At 50.8% G+C, this 16325-nt stretch overlaps 1 protein-coding gene and 1 long non-coding RNA gene across 2 annotated transcripts; one reads left to right on the top strand and one right to left on the bottom strand.

Moving 5' to 3' along the window:
- Positions 1–3310: 3310 nt before the first annotated feature.
- LOC132536846 (uncharacterized) lies at positions 3311–7137 on the bottom strand. Its single transcript, XR_009548392.1, has 2 exons — positions 6996–7137; positions 3311–3570 (listed from the first exon to the last, which is right to left on the bottom strand). It is a non-coding gene; the product is annotated as an uncharacterized LOC132536846 (long non-coding RNA).
- Positions 3501–7662, top strand: ZNF428 (zinc finger protein 428). Its single transcript, XM_007532881.3, has 2 exons — positions 3501–3576; positions 7002–7662. The coding sequence occupies exons 1-2, from the start codon at positions 3501–3503 to the stop codon at positions 7499–7501; spliced, it is 576 nt and encodes a 191-aa protein (XP_007532943.1). The 3' UTR covers positions 7502–7662.
- The last annotated feature ends 8663 nt before the right edge of the window (positions 7663–16325 follow it).

A 16325-nucleotide genomic window follows, 5' to 3' on the forward strand; every position in this document is an offset into this window, starting at 1 on the left:
GGGCCATGCCTTAACTGGGCCTCAACTGTTGTTGTTAGCTAAACTGGCTGCTTTATCCTGGCAGGAAGTAGAATTCCCAAATTAGCCAGGGCCCTCAAGAATGAAGGATATAAGAGCTTAACCCACCAGGGAGTTGGGTGGGTTAAGCCACGTGACACGAAATGCAAGGACCAGCAACTTAAGAACTCTCCAGGAGTTGGTCCAGGAGGTGGCGCAGTGGCTAAGGCACTAGACTCTCAAGCATGAGGTCCTGAGTTCAATCCCTGGCAGCACATGTACCAGAGTGATGTCTGGTTCTTTCTCTCTCTCCCCTATCTTTCTCATAAATAAATAAAATCTTAAAAAAAAAAAAAAAAGAACTCTCCTCTGTCTCTTAAGGACAGGAGTCCTTTTTAGTACACTCCTTTCCAGTTGCTCCCAGGTCCCAGTCTCTCTAGGCTTCAATCCTGGTCTGTCTCTCTTGCCCCCTGGGTTAGATTTGACCATTGTCTTTGAAGGCACCGTGCATTCTAGACTACTGTATATTCCCAGTGAAGGCTGGGGAGAGAGCATAATGGTTGTACAAAAAGACTTTCATGCCCAAAGTTCCAAAATCCCAGGTTCAATCCCCGGCACAAACAAGCCAGAGCTGAACAGTGCTCTGGTCTCAGTCTGCCTCTCTTTCATATAATTAGACCCAAAAAAAACCCTGAAAAAGCCAAAAATGTATATTCCCAGTGACCAACGGAGAAGCGGCTCAGCTACCAGTCCCTGCCCTGTCTAGTTTTCTGCTTCCAGGGAATAGAGGAAACAAAAGTAGTGGTGTATCCATCCATCTATCCATCCATCCAGGCATAATAAACTACAAGGTCAACCTACCTCCTAGTTAGATGATAATTTCACCAATAAAGGGGCGGGTGGTCAGGTGGTGGCGCACTGGGTTAAGCACACATAGTATGAAGCGTAGGGTTCCCCAACTGCAGGGGGGTTGCTTCACAAACGGTAAAACAGGTCTGCGGGTGTCTATCTTTCTCTCTCCCTCTCCTCTCTCAATTTATCCTATCTAATAAAATGAAAAAGAAAAAAAAAAAGGCCTCCAGGAGCTGTGGATTTATAGTGCTGGCAGCAAGCCCCAGTGATAACCTTTGAGGCAAAAAAAAAAAAAAGTGTGGGAGTCGGGCGGTAGCGCAGCGGGTTAAGCGCACATCGCAAAGCGCAAGGACCGGTGTAAAGATCCCGGTTCAAGCCCCCAGCTCCCACCTGCAGGGGAGTCACTTCACCAGTGGTGAAGCAGGTCAGCATGTGTCTATCTTTCTCTCCCCCTCTCTGTCATTCCCTCCTCTCTCCATTTCTCTCTGTCCTATCCAGCAACGACGATAGTAATAACTACAATAAAACAAAGGCAACAAAAGGAAATAAATAAGTATTTAAAAACTTTTTTAAAAAGTGTGTATTGGGGGGTGGAGGAGGAGGAAAGCGAAAGTCGTCTGGGAAGGGGGACGGCTAGTATTTGAACTCAGTAATGGGGGTCGGTGTGCTTGAGGTGGGTTTTGGTGAGTGAATTGGGGTTCTCCAGGCAGACGGGGGAATGCAGACTTTCTGGATAGCAACACCACGGCTTGGCTTGTAGTGCTAAGACCTACAGATGTGCACAGGACTGACACACACAGGGAAAGGTGAGAAGTCTGGAGTGATTAGGTTTGCTAGAGAGTTGAGGTGGTAATGGGCAGCGTGACTGTTAGTGTGTGCCAGCAATTCCCATGCAGGAGCCTATTGAGACACATTCTGTGAAGAATTGGGTTATGTGGCTTTATTAAATCTTAGATCATGGGCCGGGCTAGGCATGTACTCAGTAGTAAAGCACTTGTCTCACATGTGTAAGGTCCTGAGTTCAATCCCCTGCTGCACCAAAAAAAAAATAAAAAAAAATGCTGGTTTACCCACTTACCTATCTTATCTGTATAAAGGAGATACTATGTCTCACTATGATTATTAGGAACACATGAGCTAAACTCTGGAAACTTTTTGTACAGGGAAGGAAACAGTCTAGAGAAGTTACATCCTGGTAGCTGCTAGAATGTGGACTTCAAACCTAGACAACATCTTGCCGAGGTGTGAATTGATGATAGAACTAGGGTTGACGTTCACACACTGGGTTCTGAAACAGAACCACAAGATTAGCTCACTGGCTAGAGGCTGTACCTTACCATGTGTGGGTGGCCCAGATTGGAGCCTCAGGGCCCTACAGGAGTTCTGCAACACCTCTCTTCCTCTCTGTGTCTCTTTCTGTCTGACTGGGGGGTGGGGGAGAGTCACCATTTGGAGCTGGGAGACCACATAACGGTTATACAGAAAGACTTTTGGGAGCTTGGTGGCGGCGCACCTGGTTGAGCGCACGTTACAGTGCTCTGCGACCCAGGTTCGAGCCCCCAGTTCCCACCTGCAGGGGGAAAGCTTTGCAAGTGGTGAAGCAGAGCTGCACGGGACTCTCTGTCTCTCTCCCTCTCTATCACTCTCTTCCCTCTCGATTTCTGGCTGTCTCTATCCAATAAATAAATAAAGATAACGCAAAAAAAATAAAAAACAAAAAAAGACTTCTGTGTTGTGGTCTGGGAGGTAGCGCAGTGGATAAAGCATTAGATTTGGGAGTCAGGCAGTAGTGTAGCAGGTTAAGCGCATGTGGCGCAAAGCACAAGGACTGGTGTAAGGATCCCTGTTCAAGCCCCCGGCTCCCCACCTGCTGGGGAGTCGCTTCACAGGTGGTGAAGCAGGTCTGCAGGTGTCTATCTTTCTCTCCCCCTCTCTGTATTCCCTCCTCTCTCCATTTCTCTCTGTCCTATCCAACAACGACACCAATCATAACAGCAACAATGAAACAACAAGAGTAACAAAAGGGAATAAATAATAAATAAATATTTTTAAAAAAAAACACATCAGACTCAAGCGTGAGGTCCTGAGTTCAATTCCTGGCAGCACATGTCCCAAAGTGATGTTCTTCCTCTCTCTCTCTCTCGTCTTTCTCATTAACAAATAAAATATTTTTTTAAAAAAAATCTTTCGAATCTGTGAGGCTTCATAGTTGTTCATGTTTAGTCCTCAGAGTCACCATCAACCAGAGCTGAGCTGTGCTGGGCATGGGGGTGGGGGAATAAGAAACATCATTTGGCAAGTTTTGCACCCCCCCAAGTAGTTTTGCCCAGGTGGGGAAATTAGGGTTCATAGACGTGGAAGGCCTGCAGTCAAAGTGCTGTAGGCAGTCAGGGCCAGAATTGGGGCCTTCCTCACCTGCCCCCCCCACCCCCAGGAGTGAGCACACAGGGCTGAGCCTGGGGAGGCAGATGCTATGTATAAATTTATTATGTTACCACAGGCCTTTCATTTCTCCCGCCCAGCATCCCTCTCCACCTGCTGACATCCTGCGTAAGCAGCTTGTGGCCAGAGGTGTGGCTGCAGAGAACTGGCCGGGGAGGGACACTGCTCAGCTGCTGCTCTGCTCCTGTCTCCTGTCCCCTCCCCTGGCCATGACAGAGACCCGTGAGCCAGCTGAGACTGGAGGCTATGCCAGCTTGGAAGAAGATGAAGAGGACCTCTCTCCAGGTGAGGTAGTGGTGTTGTTGGCTTGACTGTCATCTGGGGTTGGGGCAGTGCTGGGAACTTCGGTGGAAACGTGGTTCCTTGTCTGATTTGGACTCTGGGCCCTCTTAGAGGATCCCTTCCTGCTGAGTTTTCTGGAGATTGTAGATTGGCTAGAATTGCTTTCTTTGGTGATGGTTTTAGATTGGCTAGGATGGCTGTCCTTTTTAGGGGCTCCTGATCGACTGTTCTCTCTTTCCTTTCTGGGGTTTTTAGAAAGACTGTGGTATCTCTTGCTGGAAGTTGTGGATTGACTGTGATATCTCCCCTTTCTGGGAATTCTAGATTTACTATTATCTCTTGCTGTACTGGGGCTCCTAGTTTGCCTGTGAGCCCTCTCCTTGCTGGGGCTTCGTGATCGCCTGTGACCTCTCTGCTTGCTGTGGCTTCTAGATCGTCTCTGAACTTTCTCATTGCTGGAGCTTCTAGTCTGGCTGTGAGCTTTCTCCCTGATAGAGCTTCTAGACGGGCTCTGAGCCTTCTCCTTGCTAGAGCTTCTAGAAGGGCTCTGAGCCTTCTCCCTGCTGGAGCTTCTAGACTGGCTGTGAGCCTTCTCCCTGCTGGAGCTTCTAGACTGGCTATGAGCCTTCTTGTGGGAGCTTCTAGACTGGCTGTGAGCCTTCTCCCTGCTGGAGCTTCTAGACTGACTGTGAGCCTTCTCCCTGCTAGAGCTTTTAGACTGGCCTTGAGCTTTTTCCTTGCTGCAGCTTCTAGACTGGCCTTGAACCTTTTCCTTGCTGGAGCTTCTAGATGGGCTGCGAATCTTCTTGTGGGAGCTTCTAGACTGGCTATGAGCCTTCTCTCTACTGAAGCTTCTAGACTGGCTGTGATCCTTCTTGTGGGAGCTTCTAGACTGGTCTTGAGCCTTCTCCGTGCTGGGGCTTCTAGACTGGCTGCGAGCCTTCTTGCTGGAGCTTCTAGACTGGCTGCGAGCCTTTTTGTGGGAGCTTCTAGACTGGTCTTGAGCCTTCTCCTTGCTGGAGCTTCTAGACTGGCTGCGAGCCTTCTTCTGGGAGCTTCTAGGCTTGTCTTGAGCCTTCTCTCTGCTGGAGCTTCTAGATGGGCTCTGAGCCTTCTCTCTGCTGGAGCTTCTAGAATGGCTGCGAGCCCTCTCCCTGCTGGAACTTCTAGACTGGCTCAGAGCCTTTTCCTTGCTGGAGCTTCTGGAGCATCTGTGAGTCTTCTTCTTGTAGGAGCTTCTAGACTGGTTATGAGTCCTCTCCCTGCTGGAGCTTCTAGACTGGCCTTGAGCCTTTTCCTTGCTGGAGCTTCTAGAGTGTCTGTGAGTCTTCTTGTGAGAGCCTCTAGACTGGCTGCGAGCCTTCTCCCTGCTGGAGCTTCTAGACTGGCTGTGAGCCCTCTCCTTGCTGGAGTTTCTAGACTGGACTTGAGCCTTCTCATTGCTAGAGCTTCTAGACTGGCCTTGAGTCCTCTCTTTGCTGGAGCTTCTAGATTGTCTGTGGGCAGCCTCCTGGCTAGGAGGGCTTCTAGATTGCCCACTAGCTCGCTCCTTGCTTAGGCTTCTACACTGCCTCTGAACACTCTCTTTACTGAGGCTTCTGGACTGTCTCTGACTTCTTCCTTTTCTGGGGGTTCTGGACTGGCTATAATGCTTCCCCTCAGTGCAAATTCTGGACTGGCTTCTCCTCTGGCTGGGAGTTTCCTTCCGGGTGCGACTTCTAGCCCTATTGTGAGTCCTCTTCCAACTGCGACTTCTCCCTCCACTCGGGTCCCTCTTCTGACTATGACGTCTTGCCCTTCTGGACATTCTAGAATGGCTCTGACTTGGGGACCCACCTGGGGTGCTGGAGTGGCTGCGACTCCGGGTCCTTCTCTGGGTGCTACCGTGACTGCGAGTTCGGATCCCACAGGGAATGTCAGAGCGACTGTGGCTCCGGGTCCTCCTGAGGCCCGGGATGTACTTCCTGACCTTGCTGGAGAAGCTGGACACATCAGACGGGCTGTAGCTCCGCTCCCTGCTGGGGGGCACCGGCTTCCCATGGCTCTTGGCCCTCCTCGACGATGAAGGAGCGGGGCTGTGGCCCCCCTTGAGGAGCCTGCCGGTGGGGCTGTGGCTCTTGGCCCTGCTGTGCACTGTGGCCAGCCTGGCCCTCCTCCCCCTGGCACCCGAGGGTCTGGGAAGGCTGCCACTCCGCTCCCTGCCCAGGTTCTTCTGCTGGCTCAGCTTGTGCTGGGAAACAGCTTTCACCCTGCCAGCCGTACCTGGCCTGCCCCGGTGAGTCCCCATCCTGCTGAGGGTGCTGGTCCCGCTGGGCGACCGCCTGGCGCTGCGGTTCCCCCTTCTGCCTGGGGTCCGGCCCCGACTGTGCGTGCCCCTGTGCCGGCGCCGGGCCTCACTGCCCTTGCTGCCCTTGCTGCCCTTGCTGGCCCGGGTATCGGTGCTGACCCTGCTGGGCTTGCTGCCTGGCAGGGTGGAGGGTGCTGTCCTTGTACTCCCCCACCTGGTGGGCTTGGAGCTGCTGGGGCTGGGGAGCGGGGAGGGGTCTGGTGCCTGGGTGGGCACCGAGGAGCCGCTGGGTGCCGCTGGCTGGGTGGTCTTCAGGGAGGCCGTAGCCCTGGGGGGTGCGACAGCAGCATTGGCGGAGGACCTGGGGGTCCCCGTGGACGCCCGGGACGTACTGGGCTTTGAGGGTCTCGCGGGCGGAGAAGGCATGGTGGGCTTCGAAGGGCTTGCGGCCCCAGAAGTCAGTAGACAGGGGAGCCTGGTGGCCTGGTTGCCCTTCACAGGCCGGCTGTGTGAAGTCACAGTGGGTCCCGAGCACCCTGGGGGGTGGGGGAGTCAGAGGCGGGAGGCTGTTTCCTCAAGCCTCGCCCAGGCCGACTGGTGCTCAGACCTCATCACACGGAGGCCCCTGCCTTCAAGGGGTCTGTAGGCCTGGCACCCTGATGGTCACACCCCGGTGGTCAGGCCGTCTCAGAGCGGGGCAGGGCAGGGTTCCAGGCAGAGGAGCTCAATTCAGTGCAGGGAGAGGGCAGGGCCAGTGAAGGCCCTCACTCACATCCTGTTGTCCCTGTTAGCTGTGTTACTGTATGTGAGCAAGCTGCCGAATGGCCTCAGTAGCCCCTCACCCCCCCCCCCACCCCGTCAAGGACAGTAAAAGTGCTGTAAGGACTAGGTGAGTTAACATATAGGAGTGGGGCTCTTACATAGTAGTGCACTGTTCCGTTCTCTGTTAGTCCTGCTCCCCTTTATCACGGTCAAACCCCCCCCCCCCCCAGAGAGCTACAGTTCTTACAGGGCCATTTACTAAACACACAGGTGCTGAGCCCTACCCTGTGGGGGAAGGGCCAGCTGTGCCCAGGTCATTTTGGTTCCCAGTGAGGGTTCAGGTCCTCTGATGTCACTGTTTCCCTCTGTCCACCTCCAGGCCCTGAACATTCCTCTGACTCGGAATACACTCTCTCAGAGCCGGACTCAGAAGAAGATGAGGAGGAGGAAGAGGAGGAGGAGACCACAGATGATCCTGAGTACGACCCCGGCTACAAGGTGAAGCAACGCCTGGGAGGGGGCCGGGGAGGCCCATCTCGAAGGCCCCCCCGGGCTGCCCAGCCTCCAGGCCCCCCTGCCCAGCCCTGCCAGCTCTGTGGCCGCTCACCCCTTGGGGAGGCCCCACTGGGCACCCCACCTTGCCGCCTCTGCTGCCCCGCCACAGCCCCCCAGGAAGCACCAGCCCCTGAAGGCAGGACCCTCGGGGAGGAAGAGGAGGAGCCGCCTCTGGCTGGGGAGGGCCAAGCGGCTGGGAGGGATGAGGAAGAGGACGAGGAGGAGGAGGAAGGTGCCTACCAGTGCACGGAGTGCGAGGACTCCTTCGACAACCTTGGGGAGCTGCACGGCCACTTCATGCTGCATGCCCGGGGGGAGGTGTAGGCAGAGCCCCCACCCAGGGATCTTGGCAGAAGGACGGGTGGGAGCAGGGGACTGAGGAAACTGGGGCGCTTATTGCGCCCATGGGAGATGGGGTACTGCCGATGTGTGTTGTCTTAGTAGTAGACGTGTGACGGCCAGAATAAAAGCCAAATTCTGTTTGCGTCGGTCCAGTGTGTGTTTGGAGTGTACGTGTGTGTCTGAGGCTTGTGCCTGGGAGCTTATCCACTGCCCCCCCTCCCCCAGCTGCTGGATCATTGTTGCCCAAAGAAGGAACATTGATTCAGTGCTTGTGTCCAGTGTGATTTCCACGTCCTTACTCTAGACCCCTTGATCTCCGGGCTCCAACACAGCTGAATGTCCTGGTTTGGTTTACTCATGTGACAGTCCAGGGCACGTGTTTTGGGGTCGGTAGTCACCGTTCTCCCTGCGATCAGCCAGAGGTCTTGGCCAGCGCTTCAGTCTGTTGTCATCTACATGATCCCGGCTGGCAGGCCCTGGCCTGGGTCAAACTGACAGGAGAGGCAAAGGAGCCCTGGGATGCGCTCCCCCCCAGGTTCTCTGCAGGCCTCAGCCCACAAGCGGCTCACTCTGCTGCCATGGATGCTCCTCTGCTGCTGCTGCTGCAGCTGCGGCTGCCTGTGAGGGCCTCTGAGAAAGGCCAAGGGCCAAGGTTGAGCCAAGGGCCCAGGAAGCAGGAAACAGCTTGTGGAGGGAGGCCAGCGCCAGCTCCCTGCCACTCCTGAGAACCTGCACAAAGAGGACTTTTCATTATCATCAGAGATGCGCTTCCTGAGCGCCAAGTCCGTGAGCTTTATATATATATTGGCTCAGAGAAGCTGTGCATCTAGGAACTTACAAAAATAGAACCTTAATTATAATTACAGCTGCCATTTCCCCCGGCACTTACAGAGAGCTGTACTTGATTTGCATGAGCTCATCAGGCCTGAGGAACTCAGTGAGGTAGGGAAGGGCCCATTAATTCATTTAACAAAAAAAAAGAAAAGATTTTTTTTTTTTTGAGTACCTGCTGTGTGCTTGAGCATTGGAAACATGCCAGAGAGTGAAACAAGACCCTGGTCCTCGTGGCCCTGTCACGGGGACAGGAAAGGGGCACTGTAGGGACAGTTAACAGCTTGATGTGGCATGTGCCGGGTGGTGGGAAATGCCAAGAAGGAGAGCAGAGGGAAGGTCAGCTTTGAAGGGGGGTGTGGTTACATAAGTAGCAATAATTGTATTTACCTACTGGGTAGTGACAGAAGTCAAGGGGGAAGGAAGAGACAGAAAGATAAAGAGAGACAATTGTAGCACTGCTTCCCCACTTGCAAAGCTCCCCCCTGCAGGTGAGCACCAGGGCTGTGAACCTAGCCCCTTGTGCACTGTAATGTCTGCACTCAACCAGGTCTGCCATCACCGGGCCCTGTAATGATAATTTTATTATTATCATTTTTGGTTTTTTATTTTATTTTTTTATTTTTTTTACCAGAGCCCTGCTCAGCTCTGGTTTATGGTAGTGTTGGGAACTGAACCTGGGATCTCAGAGCCTGAGACAGGATAGTCTTTTTAAAAATTTTTTCATCTTTATTTATTTATTGACTAAAGACAGTCAGAAATCAAGAGGAGAGGGGGAGATAGAGAGGGAGAGAGACAGATAGACACCTGCAGCCCTGTTTCACCACCTGTAAAGCTTTCCACCCTGCAGGTGGGGACCGGGGGTTCGAACCTGGGTCCTTGCGCACTGCAATGTGTGCGCTCAACCAGGTGTGCCACCACCCAGCTCCGACAGGGAAGTCTTTTGCAGAACCATTATGCTCTGTCCCCAGTCCTTACTCTCTCTCTTTCTCTCTCTCTTTCATTTTATTTACTCTTTTGGTGGAACAAAGACTTTGTACATACATGGTTTCACTGCTCCTGGCCTCTTTCATTCAGATAAGAGACAGAAAGAGGGAGAAACAGCACAGTACTAGGACTTCCCTCAGTGCTGGTGGCATCTCCCAGGTGGGGCCAGGCTGGGTGTGTGCAAGGCAGTGCAGGCATCCTACCCAGTGAGATGTCTCTCTGGTCCCTACAGTTTCATTTTATTTGTGTTGGAAGATTTTTTTAAATTATTTTATTTTATTATTATTATTATTTTTACCAGAGCATATTTTTTCAGCTCTGGCTTACGGTAGTGCGTGGGATTGAACCTGGGACTTCGGAGCCTCAGGCATGAGAGTCTGTTTACATAACCACTGTGCTATCTACCCTCCGCCCATGTTGGAAGATTTAAAGATAAATTTGACATGTGCATTTTTCTTTCTTTTCTTTTTTTTTTTTTTTTTTTTTTTAGTAAAAAACCTGGTAGTGTGTGTAGTCTACCTGAAGAAACACCACCTGGCCCCATTACAACTATTTAAGGAGGATGTGGAGAGGGAGAGAGAGAGAGAGCACACACCGATTTGTCATTCTGACACATGTGACATTGGGGAGTGAACCCAAGGCTCCTTGCTTTCCTGTCCAGAGCTCTAGCTACTGTGTCACCTCTAGTCCATGCCATAACTGGGTTTTTTGTTGTGATTAATAGTGAGCTACAAGATTGTAAGATTACAGTGTATAGTTCTGCACCACACCCTATATGAGAGTTAAAGATTAGAGTGCCACTCTGACATCAGGGATGCCACATAAAAAGGCATTATCTTCTAAAGACAGAGCACCGGAGCCTCATTCTGGCATATGCAGTGCTGGGAACTGGACTCAGGCAACCCTCTGTGTGCAAATCTGACACTTGAAAAAAAAATATTTATTTATTTATTTATTCCCTTTTGTTGCTCTTGTTTTATTGTTGTAGTGATTATTGTTATTGATGTTGTCATTGTTGGATAGGACAGAGAGAAATGGAGAGAGGAGGGGAAGACAGAGAGGGGGAGAGAAAGACAGACACCTGCAGACCTGCTTCACCGCCTGTGAAGTGACTCCCCTGTAGGTGTGGAGCCGGGGCTCAAACCGGGATCCTCATGCTGGTCCTTGTGCTTCATGCCACGTGCGCTTAACCCGCTGCACTACCGCCAGACTCCCAAATCTGACGCTGTTCTACCTGCTGTGTCTACTCCCAGGCCGTAGAAGTGATGGTTTATCTGTCTCTTTGTTTACTTTTTACCAGAGTACTGCTCAGCTCTGGGTTATAGTGGTGCAGGGCATTGAACTTGGGCTCTGGAGCCTCAGGCTTAAGAGTCTCTTTGCATTATGCTATCTTCCCTGCCCTTATTATCTTTCTTAATAAAAGAGGATGCAGAGAGGTCCCCAGTACCCTGGAACCTCAAACATGGAAGTCTTCTGTGTCACTATTGTGCTATCTCCCTGGCCCATTTGTGATTTTTCTTATATTATTTTTAATGAGCCTCAAACATGTATATAGGCTGACGTTTTCATCCTTTTTAGAGTGGGAGACAGAAGAACTGCACAGCAGCCCTCCATCGTCCCTGGTGCTGTGCATGGTGCTCTCATGTGCTAGGATGGTAGCCAAGACTTTGTGCTTGGTAAGGTACATGCTGTCTTCAGGTGTGTGCCTTTCTGTGTGAGCTGTATTCAGGACCAAATAAATACCGCCTACCCCCTGGGCAAGCACGCGCACGCACACACACATACACACACTTTTTTTTTCTCTAGCCAGAGTTCAGCTTTGACTGTTGGTGCTGGGGATCGAATCTAGGACTTCTTCTTCCCTACACTGCTTGTTTGCTTCTGCTGAGCTATGTCCTTAGCAGGGGTCATAATTTTTATTTTACTTTTTTGCCTCCAAGGTTTTCACTGGGCTCCGTTTTCACGGTGCTGGCACTACAAATCCACTGCTCCTGGTGACCTTTTTTTTTTTTTTAATTATTTTCCCTTTTGTTGCCCTTGTTGCTTTATTGTTGTAGCTATTATTGTTGTTGTTGTTGACGTTGTCATTGTTGGATAGGACAGAGAGAAATGGAGAGAAGAGTGGAAGACAGGGGGGGAGAGAAAGATAGACACCTGCAGACCTGCTTCACCATCTGTGAAGTGACTCCCCTGCAGGGAGCCGGGGGCTCGAACTGGGATCCTTACACCAGTCCTTGTGCTTGGCGCCACGTGCACTTAACCCGCTGTGCTACTGCCCGACTCCCAACCTTTTTTTTTTTTTTTCCCTTTTGTTGCCCTTTTTTTTTTTTATTGCTTGTTGTTATTGATATCGTTGTTAGACAGGACAGAGAGAAATGGAGAGAGTAGGGAAGACAGGGGCAGAGAAAGACAGACACCTGCAGACCTGCTTCAGACCTGTGAAGGGACCCCCCTGCATGTGGGGAGCTGGGGGCTCAAACTGGAAATCCTTATGTTGGTCCTTGTGCTTTGCACTACATGTGCTTAACATGCTGCACTACCACCCGACTGCCGACCTTTTTTTTTTTTTTCCATTTTATTGGATAGGACAGAGATTAATCAAGAGAGGATGGGAAGATATAGAAGTAGAAAGAAAGATAGACAGACCTGCTTTACCGCTTGTGAAGCGACCCCCCTGTAGGTGGGGAGCAAAAGGCTTGAACCGGGATCCTTGAGATGGACTTTGTGTTTTATACTATGTGACCTTAACTGCTACACTACTGCCCCAGGCCCCTTATTTTATTTTACTTTGCCTCCAGGGTTATCGCTGGGGCTCAGTGTCTGCACTACGAATCCACTATCCCTGGAGGCCATTTTCCCCTCATTTTTGTTGCCTTTGTTGTTATTGCTATTGTTGTCGTGGGATAGGACAGAGAGAAATGGAGAGAGGAGGGGAAGACGGGGAGAGAAAGACCTGTCTCACCGCTTATAGCCTCAAATGGTACAGTCCTCTGAGGTGACAGGTCTAAGCAGAGTTCTGAGGGAGGGAGCTGTGCACATAGTAGGAAGAAAGATCCAGGTGGGAGGGGCAAAGAGCCTGCCCAGTGCCAGGGAGGCCAGCACTGTAGGGAGAAGGGCAGAGAGGAACAGCGTTCTACAGTCTCCAGTGGAAACTTTGCAAGTACTGATTCACAGAAGCTTGGCTCTGAAACTCTTTTGAAAATAGAAGCCTAATGATGATAGCTACCAATTAGTGAGCATTAACTGTGTGCCAAGCCTCACTCCAAGATGCTGTGCGTGTTAACTCATAAAAGTCTGGCAACTTAGAACCTTCCAGAATAGGACCTGAATGAGCATCATGGCCATCATTAACTTGGTACTCAGTGGACCAGGCCCTGGGCCAGAGTGGACAGTTGTGTCAGATCCTTATGAGCCAGGAACAGTTGTTATTCGTTCATTCAAAGACGGTTGGTTTGTTTGCCAGAGCACTGCTCCGCTGTGTTTTGTGGTGGCGCCAGGGATGGAACCTAGGACTTCAGAGCTTGTGGTGGGAAGGTCTTTTGCAGAACCATTATGCTGTCTCCCCAGCAAAACCCATATTTTTCATCCTAGAAGCTTCGATTGTCTGAACCCTGACATCCACTCTTTGAACTGAGACTTTTTTTTTTTTTTTTTTTTTTGCCTGTAGGGTTATTGCTGGGGCTCAGTGCCCGTACCATGAATCCACTGCTCCTGCTCCTGGAGACCATTCCTCTCCCTTTTGTTGCCCTTGTTGTTGTAGTCTTGTTGTGGTTATTATTGTTGTTGATGTCATTCGTTGTTGGATAGGACAGAGAGAAATGGAGAGAGGAGGGGAAGACAGAGAAGGGGAGAGAAAGATAGACACCTGCAGACCTGCTTCACCGCCTGTGAAGCAACTCCCCTGTAGGTGGGGAGCCGGGGGCTCGAACCGGGATCCTTACGCCCTGGATGGAGACTTTTCACAACCAGTAGAGTTTTGAGTCCCATAATTGTCAAAAATAAAAAATTCACAGCTCATTCATACTAACAGAATAGATTTTATTCCCTGGGACAGCATGCCTAAGCCCACTTACATCCCAAGATGGATCTGTCTAGACACAGATGCTGAGGTTCATCCTCCCATCACAAGAGACACAAGGACTCGAGACTCCCAGTCTGCTGCCAGTGGGGTCACTTTGTTACTCAGGGCAGGGCTCAGACAGCGTGAGGAAGCTCCCCTGACATTCCAGAAGGAGGATCTAAACAGGGATCTAAACACAGGCATTTGAAGACTGAAAACAAATGTGGAGGTAGCCTAGGAATTAGACTTTGCCAGAGGCTCCCAACTCTTGGCCTGAGATACAAAAAGAGCCCTGAGATGAGTGGGAGGACTGAAGTGTCAGCTTGGAGAATGTGGAAGACGAGGCTGAAGTGAGAAGTCAGACTGAGGAACTCAGAGCCAGAGCACCCCATATACGAATAGCAGTCCCAGTGCAGGTGTGGGGTGGCAGGTATCGCAGTGACCCATTTTAAGTCTGAGAGTCTCATCACTCGGGTGCCTATGTCTCATTGGGGAAGCCTAGGCTACGGGCAGGAGGAAGGATTTGGTAGTCGCCAGCCATGCAATTGCTATTTGAAGTTTGGGGACTCTGGCATCTGGAGTGTGTAGAGAGAACAGGAAGAGCCGGGTGTGCTCTGCGGGCTGTTGCCTATCTTGGGAACCTGTGGGAGATTAGAGCCTGAGACTTAGGATTAGGGGAGCCACCTGTGTGGGGATGGTGTGAAACATCTGGGTTGGAAACTTGTGGGTTTTCACCAGGTGGCAAATGCATTGGTTTTGCTAAAGTTCCTTATCTCTGGGAGTGAAGAGTGATGACAACTAACTTGGAAAGCCAATGTCCCTGTAAGTCCTCCTAGCAAAGAATTGTAGGTTAGCTGGCTCTGCCCCAGACTCCTCCCCACCCCACCCCTTTCTCTTCTCTCTCTCTTACACACACACACACACACACACACACACACCCTTTCTCAGGGCAGAAAGCCCTGCTTCTAAGTTCAGAATGAGTTTGTAGGACTATCATACATAAGGGGTTGGCAAACTCCTCCTGTAAAGAGCCAGATGGGAAGTATTTTAGGCGTTCTGCGCCACACACTCTCTGCAACTCCTCTATTGAAACCTATCCTACAGGAAAGCGCACCCAGACTCTACATAAATGAGTGCGTGGGACTGTTCCAATGAAACTTTCTTTGCAAAGTCAGGTGGCAGGTGGGGACTGGGCCAGCTTTTCTTGCCTTAGGTTATTAATTGTGTTGCATGTGACAGAGATCCAAAAAACAGGACTTGCACAAGGTAGAGATTTCTCTGTCACAAAATGGTGAGGAATTGGATATTTTTAAAGTATATTTATTTTTCCCTTTTATTGCCCTTGCTTTTATTGTTGTTGTAGTTATTATTGCTGTTATTGATGTCGTTGTTAGCTAGGACAGAGAAAAAATGGAGAGAGGAGGGGAAGACAGAGAGGGGGAGAGAAAGACAGACACCTGCAGACCTGCTTCATCGCCTGTGGAGCGACTCCCCTGCAGGTGGGGAGCTGGGGGCTCAAATCTGGATCCTTAGGCCGGTCCTTGTGCTTTGTGCCATGTGCTCTTAACCCGCTGCGCTACCCCTGGAATCCCGAATTTGAATATTCTAAGGCCAGTATGGTGGTTCTGCCTCATGAACTTGATCAGAGACCAAGTTTCCTGCTATTTCATTGCTCTGCCATCCCACCTGTTGCCCTCAAGGCCCCAGATATCTTCGTCCCAGGCAGAAAGGTGGAGGAAAAGCAGGTCCTCTTCTGTCGCGTGAGAATCCAAAGTATTAACCAGAACTTAGTCACATGACCACATTGAACTGCATGGGAACCTAAGAAATGCATTCTATTTCTTTTTCTTGCCTCCAGGGTTATTGCTGGGGCTCGGTGTCTGCACCACGAATGCACTGCTCCTGGAGGCTATTTTTTCCCCTTTTGTTGCCTTTGTTGTTTTACTATTGTTGTTATTGTGGCTGTTGGTTTTTTTGTTTGTTTTTTGCTAGATAGGACAGAGAAATCGAGGGGGGGAGTCAGGGAGGGGAGAGAAAGACAGACACCTGCAGACCTGCTTTATCACTTGTGAAGTAGCGCGCCCCCACCCCCACCCCCGCGCGCAGGTGGGGAACTGGGACCTCTAACCAGGAACCTTAAGCTGGTCCTTGCACTTCAGGCCATGTGCGCTTAACCTGCTGTGCTATGGACTGACCCCGAAATGCAGTCTTTTGAAAACTTTTTTTTTTAATGAGAGAAACAGTTTGAAATAGGCACACCTGGTTAAGCACACATTACAAAGCGCAAAGACCCACGTTCAAAAGGTTCACAGTGGTGAAGCAGTGCTACAGGTATTTCTCTCTCTCATCTCTCCCTCCCCTTAATTTCTCTGTCTCTGTCTCATGAATAAATAGTCTTACTCTGGCAAATGCATGCTGGGACTTGAACTAGGATCCTTATGATTCTTGCAAGTCAGACACTCTGTAACCCAGGCTGCAAAGATGTTTATTTATTTATTTATTTATTTGTTCTCTTACCAGAGCACTGATCAGCTCTGGCTCATGGTGGTGCAGGGCATTGAACCTGGGACTTTGAAGCCTCCGGCAGGAGACGCTCTTTGCATAACCATTATGCTAGCTACACCTGCCCGCCGGAAGTGTGTTCTTTGTAGCCTAAGTTATGTGCTATGCAGCTGCAGACTGGGAGGTAGCCATTAGTCTCAACTACACCCAGCTCACTCCTGGGCCTAATGACCTCCTTCACCTCAATTCCACCCTGTGACTGGTACCTGCAGGGCATCAGGGCCGGACAGGTTTTGCAAGGGAGTGAAACAAGCCTGGCAGGGTTCCTGTCCTGTGTGAGACATTGCCACCCTCTGCCCAGCTCCAGCTTGTTGCTTTGGCCATGCCCTTGCAAATAACAGGAGGCTGGGGTTGGGCCTTGGAAGA

Source organism: Erinaceus europaeus, chromosome 2 (genome assembly GCF_950295315.1).
Source record: "Erinaceus europaeus chromosome 2, mEriEur2.1, whole genome shotgun sequence".
NCBI classification, from domain to species: Eukaryota; Metazoa; Chordata; class Mammalia; order Eulipotyphla; family Erinaceidae; genus Erinaceus; species Erinaceus europaeus.